Raw genomic sequence first — 25,884 nt, 5'->3', positions numbered from 1 at the left:
GTGGACCCAGGCGTCCGGGCCGGGCCGCGCGCCGGGTGCGCCCCAGCCTCTCCGCGTGCGCCCCTGTCCGCCCCCCTTGCGCCCCACGGGACGGGCGAGCGGCGGCCCGGCGCGGGGAGGGGCGGCCGCTCGGCGGCTGGTCCCCCGGGCCCAGCGCCGGCTCGGGCGGGCGGGGGCGTGATGTCACGGCAGGGAGGGGGCGCAGGAGCGGCCGGGCCGGCGGGGAGGCGGGGGAGGTATTTTCCAGCTTTAAAAAGGCAGGAGGCAGAGCGCGGCCCTGCGTCAGAGCGAGACTCAGAGACTCCGAACTCGCCGGCACAGTCACCGCGCCGGGGAGGGCGGCCGGGCGCGGGGACCGGGGCACGGGCGCACACCTCCGAGCCCCGGCCACCGCCACCCTGCTGGGCTCCCGGGGCCGCAGCCCGGCTCCGCCACGCGCGAACACACCCTCCCACCACATTTCTCTGGGGCGCGCGGGCTGAGCTGAGCCCGGGCCGGAGCGCGTCGGCCGGGGGAAAGGGGGCCTTTCGCGGGAGACCCGACCCCGGGCGGCAGCGCGAGGCGCCCACTTCTCCCGCTCCTCCTCCTGCTTGCCGCCGCCGCCGCCGCCGCCGCGTGGATGCCAAGTACCAGTTTTCCAGTCCCTTCCAAGTTTCCACTCGGCCCTCCGGTTGCAGTCGGCGGGAGCGGAGAAACTTTGGGGCCCTCGGCGCCCGCCGGCGGCACCATGAAGTCGGCAGAGGAAGGTAAGCGGGCGCAGCCGCAGTCCCCCACCGCGGCCCCCGAGGCGTGGGGGCGGCCCAGCACCCTGAGCCCCGCGCCGATCCCGCCTGCGCCCGCGGGGTCCCGGCCTGGGGAGGGGCGAGCAGGCCGCTCTGGTGTCCGCGCGCGGGGAGGGGCGTGGGCAGCCAGGCGCGCAGCGGGCGCGCTGCAAAGATTGGGAAGCGGTGTCCCCCTGGTGTTTCCCCAGAGCGGCCCTGATTTCGAACGCGCCTTCTTGCCAATAGGTGTCTCCTCTTCTCTAGCGCTGAGTTCGCGCACTTGGCCTTCGCTGGTGCAGCCGCTCGGCAGATCCCGCTGTAGAAACTCGGTTCATATGCAGGCGGCTTGGGGACCAGCGAGGTTAGGGCCGACAGAGCCACAAAAGAAGGACATTTTGGAGAGAAGCGAGGCTTCTTTAGGAAAGAGGGATGGCCCGGTTTCTTCCCCAGTGGGGCAGGGCCACCCTGTAGCCTCGAAGACCAGCCGTACAGTGAGGTGGGGATCTCTGCTCCCCTCTCCGAACTTAGCGGGGGCCGGATTCTCTCCAGGCACCGGGCCACGGGAACCGCTCCGTGAGGCGCCGCCACGCCGATGGCTCGACCCGCAGAACTAAAAGTGATGAAAGGCGCGGTGGGGCGCAGCCCCTAATTCAAACCAGTTTGCAATCTTGTGGATTTGAGAGTTCCAACCGTAGATGTTTCAGGACAGTTTGGGAAGGGCCTGCCGAGTTTCAGGCTACTTTTTCAAAGTTACAAGGATGGCATAAGCTTCTGCCCTGAAGCCGGGGATGGCGAGGCCGCGACTGACAGTCTGCTGGCGACCCTCCTGCGTGCAGCTTCGGGTCCACAGCCCCTCACACTCAGCCCTTAGAAACAGCCACCACCACCCCGAACTCCCCCACCACCCTCATTAGCCGGGAGCTAAGGGATGACCAGGGCCAGGGCTCTGGTGGAAGCCGGAGACACCTTTCCAAACGCCTTATCAGCGCTGAAGTACTTTGTCTAAATTATTTTAAGAAAACTGCCAAGGCTGCCAATGTGTAATGAGTACTCATATTTTATAAGGGCAGACATCCTTCTGGGAAGTGCTAGAAACTAAATGCTACTGCCTGCTGTACGATTCTGATAAATATGAGGGACCCGCTTGCATCACAGCTGCAATTTTCAAAGACTGCCTGCTCTGGAGAACTTCCTTATCGTCAGCAAACATGCGCTCAGGACCCTAAACTCAATGTAAGAACGTCACATGAGGGTCAGGGCCTCAATGTTTTATGTTATTTCTATGTGGTTTTAATCAAGGGAAGATATATATTAACATACACCTTATGTTTCTTACCATTTCATGCCAATTTAGAAAATGTTTAAATGTAAGCAGTAGATAATGCTTACAGGATGAGCTGTTACTGTCAGCAAAGTTTTAAAAGTTGTCGAGATTTTGATTTTACATCTTTGGACACTTTACATCAAAGTTTCCCCCACATTATTTCTTACCACTGCTTTTTAAATATGTGGGCCTTTCAAAGTTTAGATCTCTTTACTTGAGCAGTCGGTGGTCTGTCGTCAATAAAGGGTCTTTTTTTTTCTCTCTCTCTTACAAAAAGAAAAGACATCTATGAGGGGGTGATTATTTGTCCTGTTTCCTACGTTAAGAGAATACATTCTAAGGCGCCAGTGCTGAGACAGCTAGCCTGGCGCGGTGATGCCCTTCGACTAAACGAATATCGGTGCATGTATCAGGACTGCAGAATTAGGCCAACCAGAAAGCATGATCTAATCCTTCATACAGACAGGAGCGGGGTGTGAGGGGCAGAGCCCGTCTGCAGGTCCACGCCTGCCTTGCTCAGGGCTGGCGGAAGGATCTGGCCTTCCCCGCAGGCCGGACTGGGCTTTGGTTGCCCATCTGAGAATCTGAGGGAATCCCCAGCCTTCCCCTCCAGTTTAATGAGCATCTGGTCAAAGCTCATTAGGCCTGTTGTTCGGGAAGGCCCTGTGCTTGTTTTTCCGCGTGGGGAAGGCAGAGAAATGCGGGCCTTGTAGGTACGCCCACCACCCATTCAGAAGTTGCACCACACAGAATGCCTGGGGCGCTCCAGGACAGAACAAAGCCCGCCCTGTTCTCCCGCCGACTCGCTCCGCGTCGTCTCCTAATCCAGATTAGAAAGGCCCCGTGGCCGCATCGCTCGAAGGGCTGGAGGCCTGGGCCCCGAGCACACCCGCCGCCGCTGGGAGGAAGCGCCAAGCTAAACATTTCCATCAAGACAGGAGTGTCTGCTGAATTGGCAAATAGCTCCAAACCATTTACAAGTCGCAAGGCACTGGGGGTGCTGGTGAGGGGACCAGTTAGAAAAGGGCCCCCTCTCGGGCGACCTCGGTGAGGGGTCAGCTCCTCCTTGGGACAAAGCAGACCTAAATCCTGACCCTGGGGGACTCGGCCCACCGGGAAGGATAAACCCACTTTCTCCAGGACAGAACAGTCGAGAGAGACGTTTTGGTATAAACAGTGGGTAGAGGCTGTTAGTTTGTGTGTAAGTTTTTGGCGAGGGTGAGAAAGTGGCTGAACTTTTAAAAAAAAAAAAAACGAAAAGAGAGAAAAATGAAATGCTGTGGCTTCTGAACGGAAAACAGAACTTCCATTTGCCTGAAGGTCAGCAAAAAAAGCAAACTAAAACAAAACAGCCCTCCAACATACATCTCAAAGTTAGGACTATTATTAGAAACTAAATCAGGCCAAAGTGAGCTATAGTTTATCACGGGAGAAAACCAGCCGTTTGAAAAGGTCCTGAGAGAGAGGAGGTTTGGGGGGTGTCGGGTGACTCCCAGGTTCTCTGCTTCCGTAAAAAATTGGTCCCCAGAGGCCGAGGGCCTGCAGGGCAGAGGGGAGGACGCGACAGGCTGGATTAGCAGCCGAATCGCAGAAACGGACCATTGAGCACTGCCTCCTTCCCCCGTGGGCGATCCTCTGCCTCTCCGCGCCACCCCCCCTCACCCCGTCCCGCCTTCCTGATCACCTTTCTCGGGCTTTTCCAGATGTTGCTTTCACGGGGCGCCAAGACCCTGGGGAAGTCAGAACGGCTGGGAGAAAGTCCAGTTGGGCCGGGGGCGGGCTGGTCTCAGGCGGGCCTAGCTCTACACGGACTTTGTGCGCACACGCTGCTCTGCGCCCCGGTCTTGGGTGTCACCCCCCGCGGGCTCCCCCTCTTCTCGCTCGGCCTGGCGGAGCTCTGGGGTCATTCAGGGATGGTTGGCAGTCTACTCGTGGGCCCACAGGCGTTTGCACGCGTGTTTCAGGAATTTGAGGGACTAAAGTGAGCGGGGTTACAAAAAGGAAAGGTAGCCAGTTGGGCATCAACCTGCCGGTAGCAGGCCGCGCGGGAAGGCGGCAGCGCGGCCCGGGCGTCCCCACGACCTCCCACCTCCTGACTCTCGGGGAAGGGGTGGGAGGGGGGTGGATCTGAGCTGCACGGGCTGGAGCGCAGTGTCGTGCGTGTGGATTGGGAAGAAGCTGCTCCTCTGAAAGCCGGCCCTGCCATCCAGGGTGTTCTGAGCCGGCCGGGCCTGCGGGGCTTCGTCAGGACGAAGTGGGGGCTCCCTGTCCTAGGGGCGGGTGGCCGCCCGGAGGTCCCTTCGGCCGCTCAGCGGAGCCGCTGTGGTCAGGGCCGCGCGTCCCGGGCTCTGCGCCCCTCCCTTCAGCCCCCTCCCCGGTAGAGCCGCCGATGCCGCTCGCTGCGCCCGCCTCCCCGAGCGAGGCTGCGGGCGGGCGGGGGTCGACCGCCAGGTCCTGTCCGCACCCCCAGCTTCTGCCCACCCGGCTCCCGCCGCAGGGGTTCTCGGGCCGCCGGGCGGACGGAGGTGGCCGGAGACCCCGTGTGCCCCTCTCCGGCACCAGTGCACCCCCCGAGCGCAGACCCGGGAGGCACTCGGGGATCTCCCTCGCGCTGGGGGGCCGACCCCGAGAGCTTCCTAGGGGGCCCCGGGCGCGGGGGGCCGGGACGCCAGTGAAAGGCGTGCGCTCCGGATCGCGGGGAGAGTTTATTTAAAACTCGGAAGCCGGCGGCCGGCAAGCCGCTTGTTTATGTAAACCCGGAAACAGCGGGGGGAGGGGCGCGGCGGGGGAGGGCCGGGGGGAGGGGCGCGGGAGTCACGTTACCGAGGACGCGCGACCGAGCCCGGGCGCAGCCGAGTCCCGGCGGCGCGACCACAGGTGCCCGCGGCCCGCGCCCGGCCGCGGAACCCGGTCCGGGACCCCGACACTAGGCCCCGACCCCGGACCCCGACCCCGGACCCTAGCCTGACCCCGACCCGGGAGCCCGACCCCGCCTCGATCCCAGACCCCATGAGACCCCGAACCCTGAATCTGAGCCCGACCCTGACCTCGGACCCCTGACCTCGGACTCGGAACCCAAGCCCCGGCCCCCACCCTGGACCCCTGACCTCGAACCCCGACTCCAGCCCTGGCCCTCTGACCCCCGACCCCGACCCAACATGACGGGGCTGGAGGAAGACCAGGAGTTCGACTTTGACTTCCTCTTCGAGTTTAACCAGAGCGACGAGGGCGCCGTCGCGGCCCCCGCAGGTGGGTGCGCGGCCGGGCGCGGGGCGGGCGGCGGATCCGGGTCGGGAGGGGCCGGTCTGGAGGCGCGCCCGGCTCCCGCCCCTCTGCCCGGGGCGCCCCCCGGCCTCCGTCCCACCCTCCGCGGCGCCCGGGCAAAAAACAGGTCAAGCTGAGGGGCGAGCGGGTCGGCGGGGGAGCCCTCTGGGGTCGCAGGGTCGCCTTACCAACTGGGCTAGGCTCCGGGCACCGTCCCGCTGGAGGGGCCTCCTCTTTAGGGCGCGGTGGGTGCTGCTCCTGCCAGGGGACAGGGCGCGAGGCCCCCGCGGGGAGGGGGCCAGGAGCCCCTACGTCTGCCCTCCAGGCTCCTTGTGCCCTCAGCGCTAAAACCTCCCGCCCCACCAAGAAAAGTCCCAGGGGAAGCAGCCTTCAGGCCCAGCGACCACCGAGTTCGCCGGCCTTTTCTTTCTTTCATTTTCTCTTCTCTGTCAAAAATAAAGGTTCTACTTAAACAGGCAGCTGATGCAGGAACCCTCCAGCCCAGGGACGGGGTGTGTGCTCTCCAATAGGAATGAGACATTGAGCAGTCACCCAGTTTTGCAGGAAGACTGGGCCTGAGCTGGAGGCTGCCCCAAGTGGACGGAGCCCGGAGCCCCTCCCTGCAGCCTGGCCCCCAACCTGTCTCTTGTGTCCCCTGTCAGCCTCCTTTTTTGTTTGTCTTCAGGACACTCTCTCTGGCCCTGCCCACGTGGCGGGGAAGTGGTGAAGCTGAGCCCAGCAGCTTGGCACCGTTGGGTGCCCAGCTCTGCAATGACTGTATAATATTTTCCGTATCATTCACCACCCCTCTTTTAAAACTGCAGCGTCCTGCTCGTTTTTTAAAAAAACAAATGTTCCAACCAGGCCAGTGTGGCCTGAATCAGTCCTCCCTGGATGGCCTCCCTTTTCCTCTTCCTGGGCTGTGGGTCCCCAGGCCTTTGGGTGGGTGGCAGCCAAGGCAGGCGAGGGTGGGAGAGCGTGGCAGTTTTCTGAACAGATGTGGGGCTCGAGGTGGAGGAGCGGGCCCCGCAGGCCTTCTGGACGCGCTTGGGTTTGGCTGTCTGGACGCAGGTCTTGGCTAGGCTGTCTGGGCTGTTTCCACCAGCATGCATTCTCCCTGGGTATCCAGCCCCCTTTCCAGTCTCCTTAGCAGATGTATCTGATGAGAGGCCTGATGTGTGAACTGCGCCCCTGGCCGCTCCAGGGGGTGAAAGCCGGGTGGGGACAGAGTGCCACGCGCATCCTGTGCCCTCAGGCTGTGCCGCCCCAGAAGGCTAACCTGGTCAGCGCAGAGGCCTGTGCTTGGGAGTCCCCTGGAGTCAGGGGAAGGCCTCGCAGCCCCCTCGCTCTCTGCACATGTCTGCTCCCCTGACAGCAAGCTGAGCAACATTCTCAAGGTGCTCCTTCAGCATGTTGCCAAGTGGATACCCCTACCCACCCCAGCCTCCAGGGACCACAGTCCCAGGAAAGCCTCCTGCAGGAATGCCTCCGGGATACCGGCACCTGGGGCCCAGCATTCACCGGGCCTTGGTGGAGGGGCATCAGGCAGCTGGAGAGAGCTCTGGGCAGAGACGAGGTGGTGCCTTCACCTTGTCATGGCATTAGAAGAAAGCATCCCTTTTATCTATTTATGTGAGAGACACTCATACTTTTTATTACGACTGTTTCAGAGCAGGTTTAGGTTTACAGCAGAACTGAGAGGAAGGTATGGAGATTTCCTGTGTGCCCCCTGCACCCACAGGCACAGCCCCCCAACTATGGACATCTCCCCTAGATGGGACGCTTGTACAGTCGATGAGCCTACATGGACACATCATCACCCAAAGTCTGTAGTTTACATAATGTTCCCTCTGGGTGTTTAATCCTGTGGGTTTGGATGAATGTGTCACGACACGTGTCCACCATAGTGGGGTCATTCAGAGCGCTTTCGCTGCCCCGCCCGTTCATCCCGCCTCCCCGGCCCCCGACCACTGACCTGGTCACTGTGTCCCTAGTTTTCCCAGAGTGTCCTACAGTTGGGACGCTGGACGCAGAGGGTGCGGCCTTTTCAGATTGCCTCCTTTCACTCAGTGACACTCAACGTGGGTCTCCTCCAGGCCTCTTCCTGACTTGATGGCTCTAGTGCTGAATAATATCTCGTCTGGATTGGATCACAGTTTATCCATTCACTTAACCCAAGGACATCTTGGTTGCTTCTAAGTTTCAGAAGCTATCAATAAAGTACAGTCTTCTTGTTCTTATTAAATACTAACATTAAATTGTAATTATTAAGTTAGTGGTTACATTGTTATATTAAATTGTTCAGCTCTGAATGGGTGACAGAAATGACTTCACATTATTTCTGGGATGAACTTGGACAGAAATAAGTGAATGACTGACCAACTCTGAGGTTGATTGTGAAGTGAGGTGACAGAGCTTGGGAGGGGATTTATACTCAGCCCAAAATGGGCACTTTCTCAAAAGGACTCAGCCTTCCCTGACCAGAGGGCCCCTCACCCTCACCATTCTGCGTGAGAGTGGCATCTTCTCACCTGTCACCTGTCGCTCATGCCACCTCTTGCTCTAGAGTGAGTGACACCCCCGCGTTCGAGGAGGCCTGGGTGCTGGGGTTCCTTATGTGCAGCGAGCTTGGCAGGTGCCGATAGTCAGTCACCATTTGTTGGAAGAAAGCAAGCAGAGTTTTAAAAATAACCCGCCCTGGTCTGGGCAGGGTGTTGTTTGCCCAACAGGGGCTGCCCTGGCCCCACTGGGGAGGAGGCTGGCGGGGGGCTTCCCTCCTGGGGAGGCTTGCTGCTGCTGCTTCCCTCTGGGTCTCAGGAAATAGCTGCTCTGCTGCGGGCCGGGCGGGCGTGGCCCCGCTTCCCGCCCCGGGCTCCTGTTTTCTAAGTTATTTTGGCCGCCCAGCTGGGGCTGTCACCGTGGCAACGCAGGAGGAAATGGGCGGGGCCTCCTGGCGGCCTGGGGGCGGGTCCCTCGCCCGAGCCGGGTGGGGGCTCAGGGTTGTTGCGTGAAAGGGGACGTTTCCTGAGAAAAGGAAGACTTGGGGGTTTTTGTTCTCAGTGCCCTCTCAGTGCTGGTGGTGGCCTCGAGACCCCAGAGGCCCGCGTGTCCTGCTCGCTCGCAGCCCTCCGGGCCTCGGGCCCAGAACCCAGCGTGCCGGCCGACCCGGGGCCACGCAGGCCGAGCGCCGCACCTGCGCCTCCAGCCGGCGGGCCCGCGCCCTCGGCTCGCTCAGACCTCCAGAGACGCTCCGCTGGCGTCTTCGTCCAGAGGACGTGTTAGTCCTCCGTGGAGTTTGTCGGAGGAAGCGGCTGGGGCGAGTCGGCCCGGGGATGTCTTGGACCCTTAGACGAGGGGCCTGGAGGGGGAAGACCTGAGGCGCGAGGCTGGGCTTCGGAGCCGCGGGCCTCGGGAGGCTGAGACGGCCGGCTGCTCTGCCTCTGGAAACGTCTGCCTTGCAGGTGGCTGCCTGGCCCTCAAAGACGTGTCTGTCCGTCACCCGCGGGCCAGGCCGCCCCTGCTCAGTCAGCGGCTTTCCACAGAAAGGTCCTGGCGAGGAGTGGCTTTGTTTTGCTTTGTTTTGTCTCCACTGCCTTATAGCGAAGCTATAATCTAGCCTGTGGGGCCGCGCCTGCCACGGGGAGAGGAGGCCTGGCGAGGCGTCGGGAGGCCTGGCCTGGCTGCCAGGCTGCTTCCAGTTCTATTTCTAGCTTCGTGTCCTGCGGTTCAACCCCAGCAAATGCTGAAGGGGATGTTCCTTAAAATGAAAAACAAAAGTCGCGTGTCGCGTTCCCTCTCAGGGTCTGTGACCGACGGGGAGCGAGGTGCTGTGACGATGCAGCCACGGTGGGTGTCGGGGAGCGGCGTCCGGCGGTGCATCCGCGTCCCTGCCGCTCCCCGGGAAGGGCGAGGGGTCCTGACCTCACTGGCAGGGAGGGCCTGAGCAGTCAGGAGCCTGCCAGGACGCAGTTGGCCGTAGTGGAGGTACACCAGGCAACTTTTTTGTTTATCGTTCAGTGAAGTGTTAGTGGCTCAAACGTGTGTGTTCTTTGCGACCGGGAGGATAGTAGCTGGCCAGGCTCCTCCGTCCATGGGATTCTCCGGGCAAGAATACTGGCGTGGGTTGCTGTTCTCTCTCCATGGGATGTTTCCGACCCAGGGATCGAACCAGGGTCTCCGGCACTGCAGGCAGGGTACCGGTTGTTCAGATCTAGCACAACTGAGTGGTTCTGGAATCAGTGGTTTTTCAGAATGAGAGGAAACACTCCTGCCCTTGTTGGCCTGTTGGGCCTGCTGCGGGTGGAGCTCGCCGTGGGCACTGGACAGGCCGGGAGCTACGCTTCGTCCCCTGGCTCCACGCTGGCCTCCAGCTCTGTGTCCACCAAGAGGTCGGGGTCGGCCCTGGAGGTGAGGCCGTGTCTGTCTTCAGAGATGAGGCACGGTTTTATGAATGTCCATTACGTTAAGGCTTCTTGAATAGGCTCTTCCTGGTATTTGCCTAGACTTCTGCGCTGTGAGTTAATGACCCTCCTTGGTGGGCAGCCAGGCTCCAGAGGCAGTGGCAGAGTCGTGGGTGCCGAGCCCTTTGGTGCTCCCTGACGTGACGTGAATCAGCCTGGGCATCTCAGGATTTTAAGAAAGTCGCTGAAAATATTTCCATCCCATGTAAATATAATCCCTTTGAATAGTTAAAGAACTCAGATTTGAATACGGTTCAGGTGGGAAATAAGCCCAAATTGGGTGGGAATGGGGTGGGGGGAGCAGGGAGATGCCCTCAGGGTGGGCAGGCCCCGGGGGGCTGGCAGCAACCTGTGGGCGTTTGGTCCTGCAAGGGAGGTCTTCGTCTCAGGCTCCGGCTGAGCTCAGAACAAAGTTCAGGCACTTAGGAGTTTCGCCTCATAGTTTATTTAAGGAAAACTCGCGCATAGGGGGTCCTGTTTGTGTTCCAATAAAGGCTCATGCCTTTCTTTTCCTCGTTGAGCCGTGGTTCTCCACAGACCTGGGTTAAACAGTGGCCCCCCGGGAGGCTCTGGGGGTCTGACGCTTGCACCGGTCTTCCCATCGGGCCACAGGCCGTGGCGAGGCCTGTGGGCAGGTGGTGGTGGGGCCGGGGCTCGCTCTGCTAACTGCAGGATTTTTCTTCGAATTCTTGGAATTGCCTTCCTGCCAACAAATGGCAGTTCAGGGGTCGGATCAGCCGTAAGTCCTGAAATAAATGGCAGGTTTGCATCATACTGTTTGGCGGAGCGGGCAGCATGGGATCTGTTCCCTAGACCCCGTCAAGGCCCCGCAGGCTCTGGGAGCTGGAAGTGGCCTGCCAGCCCTCCGCGCCTGGTTTGCGTGCTGTGTGCGCTTCCTGTCAGCCTCCTGCTAGGGCTCCCCTCCTGGAGTTGGCAACTTGTCTTTAAAATGAAGTCCCCTCTTCGCTGAGTGCTGCAGTCTGGGAGCCACGGTGGCCCCAGAGCGAGGCATGCGGTGTGGGGCATGGTCTCGCCTCCCGAGGCAGCCAGGCCTAGGGGCCACGCCCACGGGGGGCCTGCGTGGTGTCCTGGCCACCCGGGTGGGGCCACGTCCAGGACAGACGTCATGGAGGCGCTGGAGTGCGCTCGCCTAGCAGCTGCTGCCCCTGGGGAGGGGCCCCCGAGGTGCTGGGCCAGGCTGGCCTGTCCCTCTGCTTCAGGGCAACGTGTGACCAGCACGCTGGCAGAGGGGCCCGTGTGTGGGCGGGGGGCAGGGGCCAGGGTGGGTGACCCCACTCCCCGAGATGGAGCCAGGTGCTGCGCCAGCGGTCGAGAGGACCCACCTGAGAGGAGGCCGGTCCTCACTGACCCCCGCGACGCCTTTGTGACTCACCCGTGGTCTGGGGACACACCGAACACGGCACAGCCACATGTTGAGAAATCCCTGCCATGTGCGCGGGTAACACAATTTGTTGATATTCCGCTCGCCGATCATGGTCCTCATCGCATCTCACTGTCCAGGTGGTACTGCTGGGCACTCCAGCCTGGCTGGCCGGCCTGCTTTTAGTTGGGCTGGTTGACGACTGACTTCTTGCCTGAAGCCTCACCAGCACTGGGAACAGTTGTTTGTTTTCTGAACGAGCAGCTCTGGTCCGAATGGTCTGGAGAGTTGGGCCATGGTGAAGGGGACCCTCCGAGTCAGAGGTCTGTGTACAAGGCTGGGACGTCCACGTGGTGTGCACCGCTCTGTGCCCAGAAGGGGTCCTTGGTCCTGCTGGGTGCGCCTGCCTTTGGGAAGCAGCACAGAGCCGTGCTTAGGCTCCCGTAGTAACGAGGATTCCGGCTGACGCCACTGTCTGGTCGGTCCTGCCCTGGGGGTCAGACCCTCAAAGGGGCCCCGGGGCCTCCTGTGGGAGGCGCCCCTGCCTGCTGCCACGGCCCCTCTGTGTCCAGGGCCTCCGCCAGCCCAGGTAGAGGTGGGTGTGTCCACACCTGTCCTGAGGGCTCCCTGCAGGGTGGGTGGGTCTTCCAGGGCCTCAGCGGCCTGACCTGTAGCCCCCGGGCCAGCTGCTTCTCAGAAGTCCCGACCGCCTCTTCTGGACATGCCTTTGCAGGGTTAACTTCCTGGAGATTTTTACAGAGATGGTAATCTGACTCTCACCGTGGTTTTTGTGTTGAAGTGTCGGTGAGACTGCGGGTGTTGGTGTGAGGAGGTTGAGGGCAGCTTTGCCTGGCAGCCCCAGGACAGTCCCTCCATCCCCCTTGGGAGCATGGGGGTGGGGACGGCAGGGCTGGTGGAGTGGGGGGTGTCTGCATTACCCCCCCCCGCCCCCGCCTCCTCCCCGCACCCTGGAGCTTCGATTCCCTCAGCTGCAGTTTCCCGCTCTCGTCCCGCTCAGCCTCGCTCCGGGGCCGTTTAGATTCCAGCAGCGACTCTGAGCATCTGGACGCCTTCTCCCCGAAAGATAGGCTGCCTGCGAGACCTGGGGGAAGGGCAGGCCTGCCCTGTTAGGGGGCAGCTGAGAACAGTGTTTTATGGGACGGTACTTCAGAGTGTAAAAGCCAGAGCTCCTCACTAGCAAGGGTGGTCGCAGGCTCCTTCTGAAATAAGCGAGAATGGAGCTAGATCTCCTCTGATGTGGGAAGCTGGACCCGTTGTCGTTGGTAAATCCGTGGTGTTTGAACCTGCAGTTCGAGGCCCCTGAGCTCTGGGGTCTGTCCAGGTAGGTTCAGAAGCCTGGAGGCTGGATGAAGCGTCTCCGGGCTGGTGCGCTGGGCCGGGGAGGTGGTGTAGGGTTTCCTCAAGTGGCTCCATTATTCAGAGACCTTGGGAGACTCGGCTCCAGGCTGCGGTCACGAGGAACCAGCAGTTTTGAACCGTCTGTTCAAATCGGAAATCCAGGCGTGTGGTTTGCTGCTAAAAATGACTAATTACGCTAGTAATGATTTCTTACACGTATTTTACTGAGGGTATAATTAACATGTAAAGAGCTAAATTATGGCTGTACATCAATACCCTCTGCTTCGCTTTTCTGCTGAAAGGATTCTTGGGCCCCAAGTCACTGTCAGAGGTTGGGTGAGAGGCCCGGAAGACTGTGCTCACCTCATGCTTTCTTTGTCTCTGGTGATCAGTCTGTTACAACGTCCTTAAACGTCCCGGTCCCAGGATCTGACACCCTGGGTCTAAACCCTGTCCATCTGTTCATTGAACAAATCAGCACCGTTTGGACTGGAAACAGGAGTGGACCACAGGGCGCACTGGGGTGGCTCTGACACCCCCACCCTGAAACCCGTGGTTCCCTCTGGTGGAAGACATGATGGATGATCAACGTTACGGGGGGGGAAATAAAGTGGGAGAGGGTGACATGCGTGCCGGGCTGGGGGGTTGGGATTGGGATAGGGTGGTTGGGGGAGGCAGTGTTTGAGTAGAAGCAGAAAAAAGGGGCCCCGCGTGCGGCTCTTCAGGAAGGACGTGTGGGCAGACGGAAGCCCCAGTGGACGCGTGACTGAGCGTAAGGCCACAGCTGGAGTGGAGGGAGGAGGGCCAGAGGGGCGGGGGCCCTGAGGGCGAGGCCAGGGCGGGCGAGCAGTGGGGTCATCTCAGTGGCCTGCGGGGTCGGGAGGGGGGCCCTGTCCCAGTGCCCTGCGAGGTCGGGGTTGCAGGTAGGGGGGCCCGTCTCAGTGGCCTGAGGGGTCGGGGTCAGAGGTGGGGGGCCCCACACCCCTGGTCCAGGCCCTCACCATCTCCCTCTTCCTTCACAGAGCACTACGGCTACGCCACGCCCGGCCTGGGTGCAGGCCTGCCCCTCTCTGCGGCACATCCCTCGCTGCCTGCTCCATGCCACGACCTGCAGAGCTCGGCCGCGGGCGTCTCCACTGTGGGGTACGGCGGGGCAGTGGACAGCGGGCCCTCCGGCTACTTCCTGTCATCGGGCGGCATCCGGCCCAATGGGGCACCGGCCTTGGAGAGCCCGCGCATCGAGATCACCTCCTACCTGGGGCTGCACCACAGCAGCAGCCAGTTCCTGCACGAGGTGGACGTGGAGGACGTCCTCCCCAAGCGGTCCCCGTCCACGGCCACGCTGAACCTGCCCAGCCTGGAGGCCTACCGTGACCCCTCCTGCCTGAGCCCCGCCAGCAGCCTGTCCTCCCGAAGCTGCAACTCTGAGGCCTCGTCCTACGAGTCCAGCTTCTCGTACCCGTACGCGTCCCCGCAGACATCCCCCTGGCAGTCCCCCTGCGTGTCTCCCAAGACCACAGACCCCGAGGAGGGCTTCCCCCGCGGCCTGGGGGCCTGCGGCCTGCTCGGGTCCCCGCGGCACTCGCCCTCCACCTCCCCCCGCACCAGCGTCACCGAGGAGAGCTGGCTGGGGGCCCGCACGTCCAGGCCCTCATCCCCCTGCAACAAGCGCAAATACGGGCTCAACGGCCGGCAGCTGTCCTGCTCCCCGCACCCCTCGCCCACGCCGTCCCCGCAGGGCTCGCCGCGGGTCAGCGTCACCGACGACACCTGGCTGGGCAACACCACGCAGTACACCAGCTCGGCCATCGTGGCCGCCATCAACGCCCTGAGCACCGACAGCAGCCTGGACCTGGGCGACGGCGTCCCGGTCAAGGCCCGCAAGACCACGCTGGACCACTCGCCCGCGGTGGCGCTCAAGGTGGAGCCGGCGGGCGAGGACCTGGGGACCACGCCGCCCACGCCCGACTTCCAGCCGGAGGAGTTCGCGGCCTTCCAGCACATCCGCAAGGGCGCCTTCTGCGACCAGTACCTGTCGGTGCCGCAGCACCCGTACCCGTGGGCCCGGCCACGGTCCCCCACGTCCTACACCAGGTGAGCGACGGGCGGGCGGGGCCGCAGCCTCCTGGCATCCCTCTGCCTTCTCTAGCCTGTGTCTGTGTCCGAATCTCCCTTCCTCCGGACTTGGTCACGTTGGCTGAGGGCCAGAGATCTCGTCTTCACACGTTCTGTCCTTCCTAAAGGCCGGTGCCCAGACGAGGCTGTGTTCTCCGGTGCTGGAGGGACTTTCGGGCACATTCTCTGCCGTCTTGGGGCTTACGAACACGTGGGCTGGGTTTTTGTTTTGCTCCCTGTAAAGCCAGGCGCGGCTCCTGTCTGTGTTTTCGCCTCCCCTGCTCACACCTAATTGCTGTCACTGCACAGTCGGCGCAGATGGGGCCCTGCTCACAATTCCCCAGAGCAGCCTGCCCGCCTGCACCAGCCCCGCCAGCTTGGGAGCTACTCGGTGCCCCTCCCCGGAGACCGCCGCCTGGCGGGAGCCCCAGCTCCTCCAAGCTGCAAGCTGCCTCTTGGGCTGTTGATTTTTCTTTTTAACGGTGTTGGGGCTGCTGCTGCTGCTCCATTGGGTCCCCTCACCCAGCCTGGGGTTTTTATTTTTAACTAAACAGCTTTCCCAGCAGGTGGACCACTAATGACCCCTAGCAGAGTGCTTTCTGCCCCAGGACTCCAGTCAGGTGTCGGCCACGCGCACAGGCCCTCCCTGGAGGCCCATGCTCTACCACGGGCTGTGGCTGCCTCCCAGGAAGAGGCTCCTGCCTGTGGTTTCAGTGTTCGAGGCTTGTTGCTGCTCCTGTTTGCTTCTGGAGGCAGGGCTGCGCGTTGGCCTCGTGGCTTCCAGCCGTCCTGTCCAGACCTTGAGGAGAGTGAATCGGTGTTACTTGTTACAGAGCTTTCTGTGTTCTCTTCAGAACCCCCCCTTTCTCTAAACTAAAGCTGTAGTGAGAGCTGTAAGTGGGCAGTATAGTTCTCGGTGCCAAACCTGTACAGAAGCCTGTGGCAAAAAAGCAGTGTGAGGGGTGAGTTTCTAAAGCTGAACGCTTCCTTTCCGCCAGCATGGGTAGCAGTCGAGAGCCAGGGGGCAAGGGGCCACGACGGGTCTTGACCAGCTTCAGAGTGCGTCCACATAAAGTTCAAAAACCTGGCGTTTCCAAAGTTACTGTCAAAACATGTATCTTGGAACGTTCATTCATGAATGTGGGGGTTTAAAAAAATCCATTTGGAGGCATTTTAAGAATTTTTATTCACGCTCTCTTTATAATTATTATTTAAATAAAAAAAGAATACGTCAAAGCACTCTTCTCCAGTTTAGAACAAGGCTTCAGTGAACTCGCATGGTGACGTTGGTGTGAAGGCCCTAAGGGCTTGCATGGAGACCCTGAGCCCGTATCTCCAGGAGCCGCTGGGACCCAGCCCCACTGACAGGGTGGCTGAAACCGTGGATGTTCCTCGAGGTCTGGGGCTTGGAGCCCACGGTCCAGGCGTTTGGCCCCTCCTGCGGTCATTGGACGGGGCCGCTTCAGGGACTCGCCCCAACTTAACGGCCCCTATAAAGACTGAGCCTGCAGGCACGGGGGTCTGCTGCCGTCCTGGGGTTAGGACTCCACCTTGGAGCCTCTGGAGGAGCAGCTCAGCCGGTGACCCCAGGTGGACGGGGCGGCTTTCTCGAGCCCTGGGGGTGGAGTGCCCGTCGGAATGCGAGTGGTTCTGGGGGTTGTCGGTGATGGAAAGCACCAGTGCTGCCCCATCTCTGCTCAGGGGTCTTGGTGACAGCTCCGCGGGCTGAGTGCCCCACTCTGTCACCCAGTCCAGGCCCCCTTGGGTGGGGTCCCCCAGCGCTCCTGTGAGCTCACGCCAACAAGCCCCACACTTCCTCCCGGACTTGAAGTCAGCTTTTCCCACTGTTTTGGTTCCACATCAAAATATGTTTCCTGGTCCCTGGCAGTGTTTTCCGTGTGATCCTGTCCACGGGTGCCAGGGGCCAGCTGGAGAAGGGAGAGGTCAGGCCGTTGCCCTGAGGGGCGGTGACCACACTTCCTGCCCTCGGACACTGCCGCGCGTGCCCGGGGGACCAGTGCAGGGAGAGGGCTGGCACCAGGTGTCCGCAGGTCTTGGGCTGCACGGCCGGGCACCCAGTGCTGACAGGCTCCGAGGTCTGGGATGGACAGTTTATCAGGACAGATCCATCGCCACCCCCGTGGGAGCAGGCAGCCCCTCTGGGCACGTCCACATCTATCCTGCCTGCGAGGGGAACTTTTTAACGAGATGTGTGCGGTGTGGGCCTCTTCCCGAGGCATGTGGGGTCCATGGGATCACTGCCCCCAGCACACGCGGCCCTCTGTTCTGCGTGGAACCTCCTGACAGTCTCATGGGGTCAAAGATATTCCTGGTTCCTGCCACAGAAGGGGTTGTGTTTGTGAAATCAACAGCGTTGTTGGACAGAAGTTTGTAGCTTTTAAAGAAGAGTTTTGATGTAGAGCCTCGGAGAATCGTGCTCTTCTCCTGAAGCTTGAGAGACGCAGGGGGGTCACAGGTGACCCGCCTGAAGGCTGTCTGCCTGATGGCTTTAGCCAGGCCGCAGGGCCCTCTCCAGGGAAGACTCCCCACTCCTGGCACTGGATGAGAATAAGCGGGGCCGCCCGCAGCACTGACAGCGGCGCTGCCCCTGGCCGTGCCGGAGAGGGCAGAGATGGCCGTGGATTGACTCCTGCTGGCGGCTTCCAGGGGCTGCTGTCCCGGAGGTGCTCAAGCATAAGCCGGTGTTGGTTAAAGCAAATGCACTGGAGCTCCTGCCCCGGCAAGGGTGTCCTCCTTACCCAGGGCCCGCTGCGTGCATTCAGGGAGCTCGTCCTCCCTTTGGAATGGGCTCGCGGAGAGTCCTGACTTCCTACATCTCCGTGCTGTCTCTGTGCCTGGCAGAATCTCTCGATGTGCCTTCAAGGGGCAGGATTACATGAGGAAAGGACTGGAAGGAGCTGGTCTGGGGAGGCAGAGCGTTTTGAGACACGCCGTTTCTGACAGCAGCAGCGTCGAATTAAATCACTGCAGACGAAACTTTGCTTTGTGATCTGAGCATTACTGACTTATTTCTTTGTTAGCAACGTCCCGAGGCTTGGGGCCTCTTAGTTCCTGGACCAACCCCGCACCCCTGGCTGTGGAAGTGCAGTCATAACCACTGGGTCCAGGAGAGCCCCCAGTGCGGGGTCAACTTCCTGAGGGGCGCGGGCATGTGATAACCCCACTGCTTGTTGTGGGTTCAGCGACCCAAGGGGCTGCGCCTCCCAGTCAGTGTGTTTCAGACACAGTTTCTTCTAGGTTTGGGTACAGTTGATGACTTTAATGATATCCGTGACCTTTGTGCTGTGCCCAGGTCTTAGCTCCCAACCTGATGAAGCTACAGCTGATTGACTGCATCTTTAAGTTAAATGAATATTTCAGAGTTTACCCTAATTTGGAATAAGATTAAATAAAGCTGTATGCTGGTAACAAATCTAATCACACATCATTCTGCCGGAATGACTGCTCTGGCCCCAGCTGTCTGCACTCAGGCAGTTTGCATTGGGTCAGCCCACTCAAGGTCTTGGACGCATCGCTTCTGGGTTATTTTCCCTTTTCTGACCTGGCTGAGGAGCTCGTCATCTGGAGGTCACAAAAGGAAGCTCAGCGGGGACACCCCTCGCAGTCCTGTGGTTAAGACTTGGTACGTCCACTGCAGGGGCCGCAGGTTCAATCCCTGGTCCAGGAACTAAGATCCCACATGAGGCAGGGACCAAAAAAAATTTACACCCTTCCAATAAAAGGAAGCCGCTGACAGTAAGCTTTAGGAAGAAGCCAGTGAGTGGAGTGGTCTCCATACGTCCCCCCAGCGCTTACAGGACTGGGGGCCCAGTGCCCGCGCCACTGTTCAGGCCCCGCTGGTAGCAGGTAGGGCTGGACTCAGGGCATGATTGGCAGCCCCCTGGCTGGACCCCCTGGGAGCCCCTGCTCCCAGGAGTCGTGATGCGTTTGCTTGCTAGGTGGGGGGCTGTGGCAGTGTCGAGGGCTGGGATCTCTCTACAAAGCCCATGTCCTGCTCCCAGGGTGTTGGTGGCTGCTCTGGGAGGTGGGAGGCCGGCAGACCGAGGCCTCAGGAGGCAAGAGGCTGACCGTGGCCTCAGCTGTGCAAAGGCGTCTGCAGGTGAACTCGGTGGCCAGAGTCGGGCCTGAGCTGCGAGTTTCTGCAGGTCACGCTTGCTCGCTGCAGGAGAGATGGTCTCAGAGGCCCAGCCCCTGGCGCCCCATGGAGCAGGCTCTCCTGGCTCCTCAGAGTCCACCGTGGACCCTGGACACAGCGCCCTAAGCGCTGACTTCCGGTGGGAAGGCGTAGCCTGGAGGGTTCAGCCGAGATCTGCAGGTTTGCGGCAGAGGCTTCTCTCTGTCTTTTGGTCTTTCCTCGAGATGCAGGTGGAGGATGCGGGCCTGATTGGTCTTTTTTTTCAAAGATTCATTTATTTGTGTTGGGCCGTGGGGGCCTTCTCTAGCTGTGGCGAGCGGCGTCTCCTGTCTCTGGGCTCTCGGGCTTCTCGTTGCACCGGCTTCTCTTGTTGCAGAGCAAGGCTCCAGGCGCAGTAGTTGCAGTGTGCGGGCTTAGCTGCTCCGTGGCACGTGGGATCTTCTTGGACCAGGGATCGAACCTATGTGTCCTGCGTTTCACGGTGAATTCTGTACCACTGGACCGCCAGGGAAGCCGATTGCTTTATTTGATGTTATCCTGTGAATGTCTGGTAGTATTAGCTGTGCAAAGGAGAACAAGGATCTCAAGGACTTTTGCATTCCTGGAGAGGATCAGTTTGAGTCTTTGTGGCTTTATACACTGATTTTCGGGAGAAGGCAATGGCACCCCACTCCAGTCCTCTTGCCTGGAAAATCCCATGGACGGAGGAGCCCAGTGGGCTGTAGTCCATGGGGTCACTAGGAGTCGGACATGACTGAGCAACTTCACTTTCACTTTTCGCTTTCATGCACTGGAGAAGGAAATGGCAACCCACTCCAGTGTTCTTGCCTGGAGAATCCCAGGGGCAGGGGAGCCTGGTGGGCTGCCGTCTCTGGGGTCGCACAGAGTCGGACATGACTGAAGCGACTTAGCAGCAGCAGCACACTGATTTTTCAAGTCGAGCCTTAAGATCCGTGCTGGTTGATTTTGTGGATAATCCAAGTGCTCAAAGAGTTTTGCTTTTGAGACTGGACAGCTCCTGGCCTGTTCTTGTTCTGACCCAGCTGGCCGTGGCATGCGTGTGGGGCTGGGCTGCACTCGGGGGTCTCCAGTCTTGAGTTTCCCAAACTGGTAGGAGCCTGACCAGGAGGAAGTGTCCAGTGACAGCATGCACCAGTGACCACAGACAAAACAGAACTCTTTCTGTCCAGACGTTTTCCTCTGAAGAGAGGGCGGGGCACTCGTTGGGGCCCCAGGCACCTGCAGTGCACCTGGGTTAGGCGGCCAGGGAGACATGGGGCTCATCCCGCAGAGGGTGAAACTTAGTCACATTTAAGATGAGGCCTTCTGTGGACATTAATGGGCCTTCATTGACAACTGTTTCTTGGGTTCATGGGCAAAAATGTATGTGTCGTGATAGGGTTTGCTTTTTGAATAAATGCTTCTAAAATAACCTTCTGGAAGCTGGGGCTTCACGCCCAGCCTCGAGCTGGTTTTTGGTGAAGAAAGTAACTGCCCAGAGGCTTTGCGTCCAGGTCAGTTAGCGGGCTGGGCTGGGCACCCCACCCCGCCACGGGCACACGAAACGCTGGTTAGTGCTGCGCCTTGCCCCAGTGCACTCAGCCACGGTGCGCCTGTCACTCCGGCCACACCACTTCCATGGCCTGTCCAGGTGGACGGCCCTGCTCAGGCTGTGCGAAGGTTTAAGCAGCCGTTCACGGGGCAGCCAGAAGCATCGGGATGCGAGCCTGTGGGGCAGGGCCTGAGAGGCCTACGTGAGCTAGGCCTGGATTTTTTGGGGGTGGGCGAGGGTGCGATGCAGAATAAGGATGACGGGGTTTTCCAGAAAGCTGGAAGAAAGTGCCTGCAACTCAGAATTGTCCACACCCTGGTTGGTGGAGCCCCTGAAAGCAACAGAGTTTTGTGAAACTCCTGAATCCGAGGTGGTGGCCTCACTGTTCATGCTCTGAAAGTTCCAGGTCTGTGACTGGACTCAGGTTTCTGAGCAGGCCTGGGCCTTGCAGACAGAGCCCCTGAGGGTGTGAGAGGACAAGTAGGTGGCCTCCGCCCGCCAGCACCCCCCAGAGGCTCGACCCCATCTGAGCCCCCCTCCCAAGGGCACAGGGACACGTCGGGGACTCTGGGGACTGAGCTGGCACTCAGAAGGGGTCCAGGCAGTGTAACCTGGGCAGAGCCTCCTGGGGGAGCCTGGGCCTTAGGACAGGTGTCTGGCCACAGTCTCAGGGTTGGGGTGCTCTGTGTGTGGCACCCTGAGGACAGGCAGGGGATACGTGGGTCATTGGCCCCCTTGTACGTTACTGCCCAGCTCTGCCTCTCGCCTCCCATCCACCCACCGATACCCTGGTAAAAGCACTTCTCCAGCCTCCTCCAGGCCGCCAGCCCCCTCGGCTGGTCCTGTCCCTAAGTCCTCTCAGTGCAGAGAGGGCTGTCCCGAGTCGGGGGTGACAGCCCACAGTGTCCTGAGACCTGGGTGAGAGCTCCTGTCTGAACAGCCCCTGTTGCATCCCTTCCAGGCCCATCAGAAGAGCCCGGCCAGCTTTAGACTCGGGCCTTCCCGTGGTTGACCCCCAGCCCCTCCCTGAGGGCGGTTCCCTGGGCCCCAAGAACCAGCGAGGGTCACCACGGAGAGATCAGCCATGCCCGGCAGCCCTCCAGGAAGGTGACCTCTCAGTGGGAGCAGCTTTCTTGCCTGGACTCTGCCTGTGGGCGGAGGGTGGGTTGGGCCTCCGGCGAGGTGTGTGGTCCCGGCCCAGCCTCGGCTCAGAGCGCTCTGGGAGCCCAAAGACTCTGCTTCATTAAATAGCTGGGAACTGAGCCCGTGACCTTTTTTAAAATTAAAGGGAAAAAGTCAAATCAAAGTGAGTAAGTCAAGCAGCCCTTCCCTTGGCTGCGACCCTGGGAAAGCGAGTTTCTTTCAAGCTTGGGGTGATGGCCTTCCCCTCTAGGTCTGGTCCCCTTCGGGTAGATTTGAGCCCTGCCCAAGTTCAGAGTTTGTATCTTCAGGTCTTTTAGAAACAGCTGAATTCTAAAACCTTTGCAGTTTTCTTCTAAGTGATAGGTCCATATGGGCTTTAGCTCTCAAAAATTCAACATTGAAAGGACTCTACGTAAACCGTCTGCTTGGAAGAGCAGCACCCCCCCTCGCCCGACCCCAGGTGTCTACACGGAAGGAGAACTTCACGGCACAGGGCTCCCTGAGGCTCATCTGTGGCCCCTGGCCTGGGGCGTGTGGGCAGCCGTTCGGTGGGAGCTGTTCTTAGTCGTGAGTGGACATGGCCTTTCTGTGGGAGAAGGCTCTGGGGGCCCAGGCTCAGGTGAAGCCAGACGAGGGAATAGTCGCCGAGCTCACAGGCTGAGAGCAGGAAGGTGGAAAAGCGGGTGGCTTGGGGGGATTACAGCTAATAGTGTTCCCTGTGGCATATTTTTTAATGTCGGTAAACCAAAAGGAACTTGAGTGCCTGCCGGGTCCGGCCTGGAAGATCACTGTGGAAACTCAAGTGTGTGTTTGTTAGATATGCTCTTTCAGTTTGTGTCACAGAAAAACAGCCTTGTGCAGCATCGGAGACTAGTCACGGTGCCCACGCCCACCTGCCTGCGCCCACCCACACCTGTTCCCAGACCTTGTGTGGCCTTTCCAGTGACACTCAGTGTGCGTCTGCCAGAGACCGGGGCTCAGGTTTAGACGCGAGCTGTGGCACCAGCAGACATCACACTAGACACTAACGTGGGATTTAAATAATCCCCTGGTGTCACCCGTGGTTTCCCCGAGGCTGTCGGAGTCCGGCTCCGCGCCTCCCGGTCTGCTCAGGCGTATGAACCATTGTTTCCCCCGAGCTCAGCTGGAGGGGCTTGGCAGGTCCCAGTCCTGGGCCTGGAGTCCCTCGTTGCCTGTAGGCAGACGCATATGAGATGTCAGGGGACGCTTGGAAGCCTGGACACTGTGGTGGATGTTGCCACTGGGGGTGCAGGTGTTTATGTGTATGTCACCACCTCTGGAGTGCCCGTTAGTGTTGCAAGAAGGTGCTACCTCGAGTGCCCTTCCCTATGAGGCTTGGCCCAGGTTACAGCCAGCAGGCCCCATGCAGGGGGCCAGACCCCCAGGAGGCATCAGGAGCCCCTGTGATGGAGGCTGTGGTTCTGTGCCAGGGGCGTGACCAGCAGGCCGCCAGGGTCTCACGCTGGATGTTCACCTCTCCGGTATCGATGGTGGTGGTGGTTTGGTCACTCAATCCTGTCTGACTCTTGTGACCCCATGGACTGTAGCCCGCCAGGCTCCTCTGCCCATGGGATTCTCCAGGCAAGAATACCGGAGTGGGTTGCCATGCCCTCCTCCAGGGGATCTTCCTGAACCAGGGATGGAACCTGGGTCTCCTGCAACACAGGTGGAATCTTTACCATCTGAGCCACCTGGGAAGCCCTTTTTATACTTGTATAAAAAGGCAAAAAGATATAAAAGGGATATATCAACAAAATAAAACAGATGTGATACCCTGGCTTTTCTTGAAGAGGATAAGGTGGTTGGATGGCATCACTGATTCAGTGGACATGAACTTGGGCAGAATCTGGGAGACAGTGAGGGACAGGGAGGCCTGGCGTGCTGCAGTCCATGGGGTCTCAGTCAAGACACAACTTGGCAACTGAACAAAACATCATCTCTTTTATACGGAAGTACTTAGAGACGCACAGCCAGTGGTGGAGGTAGTTTCTCTGGTTGACTGTAAGACACATGCGTCTGTGTGTGTGGAGAATGTGAGACAGCTCCTGTTTGCACGGGTCAGCTGGGCGTCAGATGTGGATTTAAGCGTTTCTTCGTTGCACCGAGTGTAATCTTTTAAGAAATCAGATCAGGCTGGAGGTGAGTTTGACGTCATCCGTTGTGCTCAGCAGGTGGGGCTGAGGCACGAGACAAGCTCTAGGCGTGCGGGGTCCCGTGGGGGCTCCACTCCAGGTCGGGGGTACCCAAGGAAGGTGCTGCAGCGGCAGGGCCGCGAGGCGTTAGGGTGGCGCAGCGGGCGCGTCTCGGAATGTTTCTTCCAGGCTGAGGCCTTTTCCCTGAATCAGAGGTACATTTACATTTTTGTGGAGCTGCCAGATTCATGCTGAAAATTTCCAGCCTCAAACAATAATTTTAATTGTCTGTGTGTGACCATATTTACTTTGTGAGCCATTCCGACTTTAAACTGCGTGCAGCCGTGTTGCTGGCCCTGTCAGTGACTCAGGAGCAAGTCACTCCCCGAGTCTGTCTTCGGCCGTGCTCGAGCGCCGAGCGGCTCTGAGGCCTGGCCTTCTGTGGACGGTGAGGAGTGGACCCTTCAGTCCTCCTCCACGTCTCTGTCTGTCGCTCAGTCTGTTTCTGTTCTGGTTTCCTGGGAGTCAAATGAACCCGCCTTCTACTTGTTTTCCTCTGTTTCTCTTCTGTTTACAGCAGAGGACAGCCTTTTCACCTAGACGGACAGTATGTATAAGGGAACAGATCAGTACGCTGGATGTTCTGAACGGAGACATGGCCGCCTCCCGTGGGCCTGGTACCACTGCCCCGGGGGACCGGAGGTTCTGTGGCCCGATCTCTCCCCACTCCTTTCGCAAACCTGCCTGCTGCTCCCTTGGATCTCGGGTCTTGCTTGTTGTGGATCGTGGACGCGGGGCTGGGCGAGGTTGCTGTAAACCCATTGCCTTATCAGGAGCCCCCCCCCCCCCCCCCGCCTCCATGTGTCAGGTCTGCTCACAGCTGGTTTGTGGGCAGAGGAAATGGGAACCAGCCTGCCCACTTCTCAGGTCAGGCTGATAGAGCTGTGATTTTTAAAAGATCTATCTTATTGGGGAGGTTAAATAATTTTTAGGCCTTTCATGAAGGAAGGAAAATATTTAGGGTCAAGTGTGGAAGAGGTTTCCATTGCATTCAGGAACCTCGTTGTGAAGAGCTGAGAGGATGTAGGTGTCCGTCACAACTAGCTGGCCATCAGCTCTGCAGTTTTAACTGCTGCTCGTGTGAGGACAGTGACCTCACCGACGGGAGTTTCAGACCCAGCCGGAAGGACACGCCGCCCGTCTGTCTCAGGCCGGGTCTGTGGGCGCGGGAAGCCGTCCATGCCTCTAACACTCCGTGTGTCCGTTTCAGCCCGTCCCTGCCGGCTCTGGACTGGCAGCTGCCGTCACACTCAGGACCCTACGAGCTGAGGATCGAGGTGCAGCCCAAGTCCCACCACCGTGCCCACTACGAGACGGAGGGCAGCCGCGGGGCTGTGAAGGCGTCAGCCGGGGGCCATCCCAGCGTGCAGGTACCGCTCCGCTCCGACCAAGCCTGGCCCTGCTCAGGGAGGTGCCAGTTCAGCCCAGAGGCTGCTCTGTGGCGACCGCCAACAGCTCTTTCTGTGTTCTTAAAAAACTCTTCACCTCCCAGCCAGTTTAGCTGAATATTCTATACCCAGTCGAGGCCCAGTCTGCTTGGTACAGGTAGGCAGATCGAGGGTGCACAGCCTGCAGCCCCTGTATGGCTGTAATGCTGGGGAGGAGGCTTCCCTTCAGCGAGGGGCAGGGCGCAGGGCGATACCCCGGAGACCGTGGGGTGACCACTGTAGTCCTGGGGGCGTTGGGAGGGCTTCCTGGATAGTGGTGTTGGGGTGACCAGCCTGGACCTGGGGGAGCTAGGAGGACCCGCTGGATGGTGTTGCTGGCAAGTGTTTTTTCACCAAGGAGGGCAAATGGCTCTAGCTTTTGCTTGTGACTCCTGGTGGGGGCTACAGTGACCCGGGCACAGCCAGGCAGCTGCTTTGTCCAGAGGGACGCTGCCCCATACCCCCGTGGGTCCCTGAGCGTGCCTGACTCAGAAAGGACGGGCGGGAGAAGCCAAGGAGAGACAGCGTGCCCAAGGAGGTGCCCTGTGGCCAGTGGGCAGCGTGGGCTGGGGCTGCCACCTAGACTAGGCTCTTAACAGACTTGACCCTGGTGCTCTGTTACTTCAAGGTGTCCTGGAGTAGGAAAATCTTAAAGAGAATAAAAATAGCTTTGAAATAAGAGTGCTCCACTTCCCAGGACCTTTCTATAACAATCTGTAAGAATGAATG

At 59.8% G+C, this 25,884-nt stretch overlaps 1 protein-coding gene across 7 annotated transcripts in view; it reads left to right on the top strand.

Annotated features, from left to right (window-relative positions):
• Nucleotides 1–278: 278 nt before the first annotated feature.
• The window catches only part of NFATC1 (nuclear factor of activated T cells 1), a 90,647-nt gene continuing 65,041 nt past the window's right edge, over nucleotides 279–25,884 (top strand). For 3 of the 7 annotated variants that reach the window (XM_069569269.1, XM_069569267.1, XM_069569265.1), the window contains exons 1-3: nucleotides 280–746; nucleotides 13,572–14,643; nucleotides 24,939–25,098. In XM_069569269.1, coding sequence (XP_069425370.1) covers nucleotides 620–746; nucleotides 13,572–14,643; nucleotides 24,939–25,098 — 1,359 coding nt within the window. In that variant the 5' untranslated portion in view covers nucleotides 280–619. Of the gene's footprint in view, nucleotides 747–4,885; nucleotides 5,335–13,571; nucleotides 14,644–24,938; nucleotides 25,099–25,884 lie in introns of those variants that run through there. The other 4 variants (XM_069569270.1, XM_069569268.1, XM_069569266.1 and 1 more) reach the window with 2 other exon arrangements.

The sequence above is a fragment of the Ovis canadensis genome, chromosome 23 (assembly GCF_042477335.2).
Source record: "Ovis canadensis isolate MfBH-ARS-UI-01 breed Bighorn chromosome 23, ARS-UI_OviCan_v2, whole genome shotgun sequence".
Taxonomy (NCBI): domain Eukaryota; kingdom Metazoa; phylum Chordata; class Mammalia; order Artiodactyla; family Bovidae; genus Ovis; species Ovis canadensis.
The sequence above is the reverse complement of the archived record's forward strand: the minus strand, read 5'-3'. Positions and strand labels throughout refer to the sequence as shown.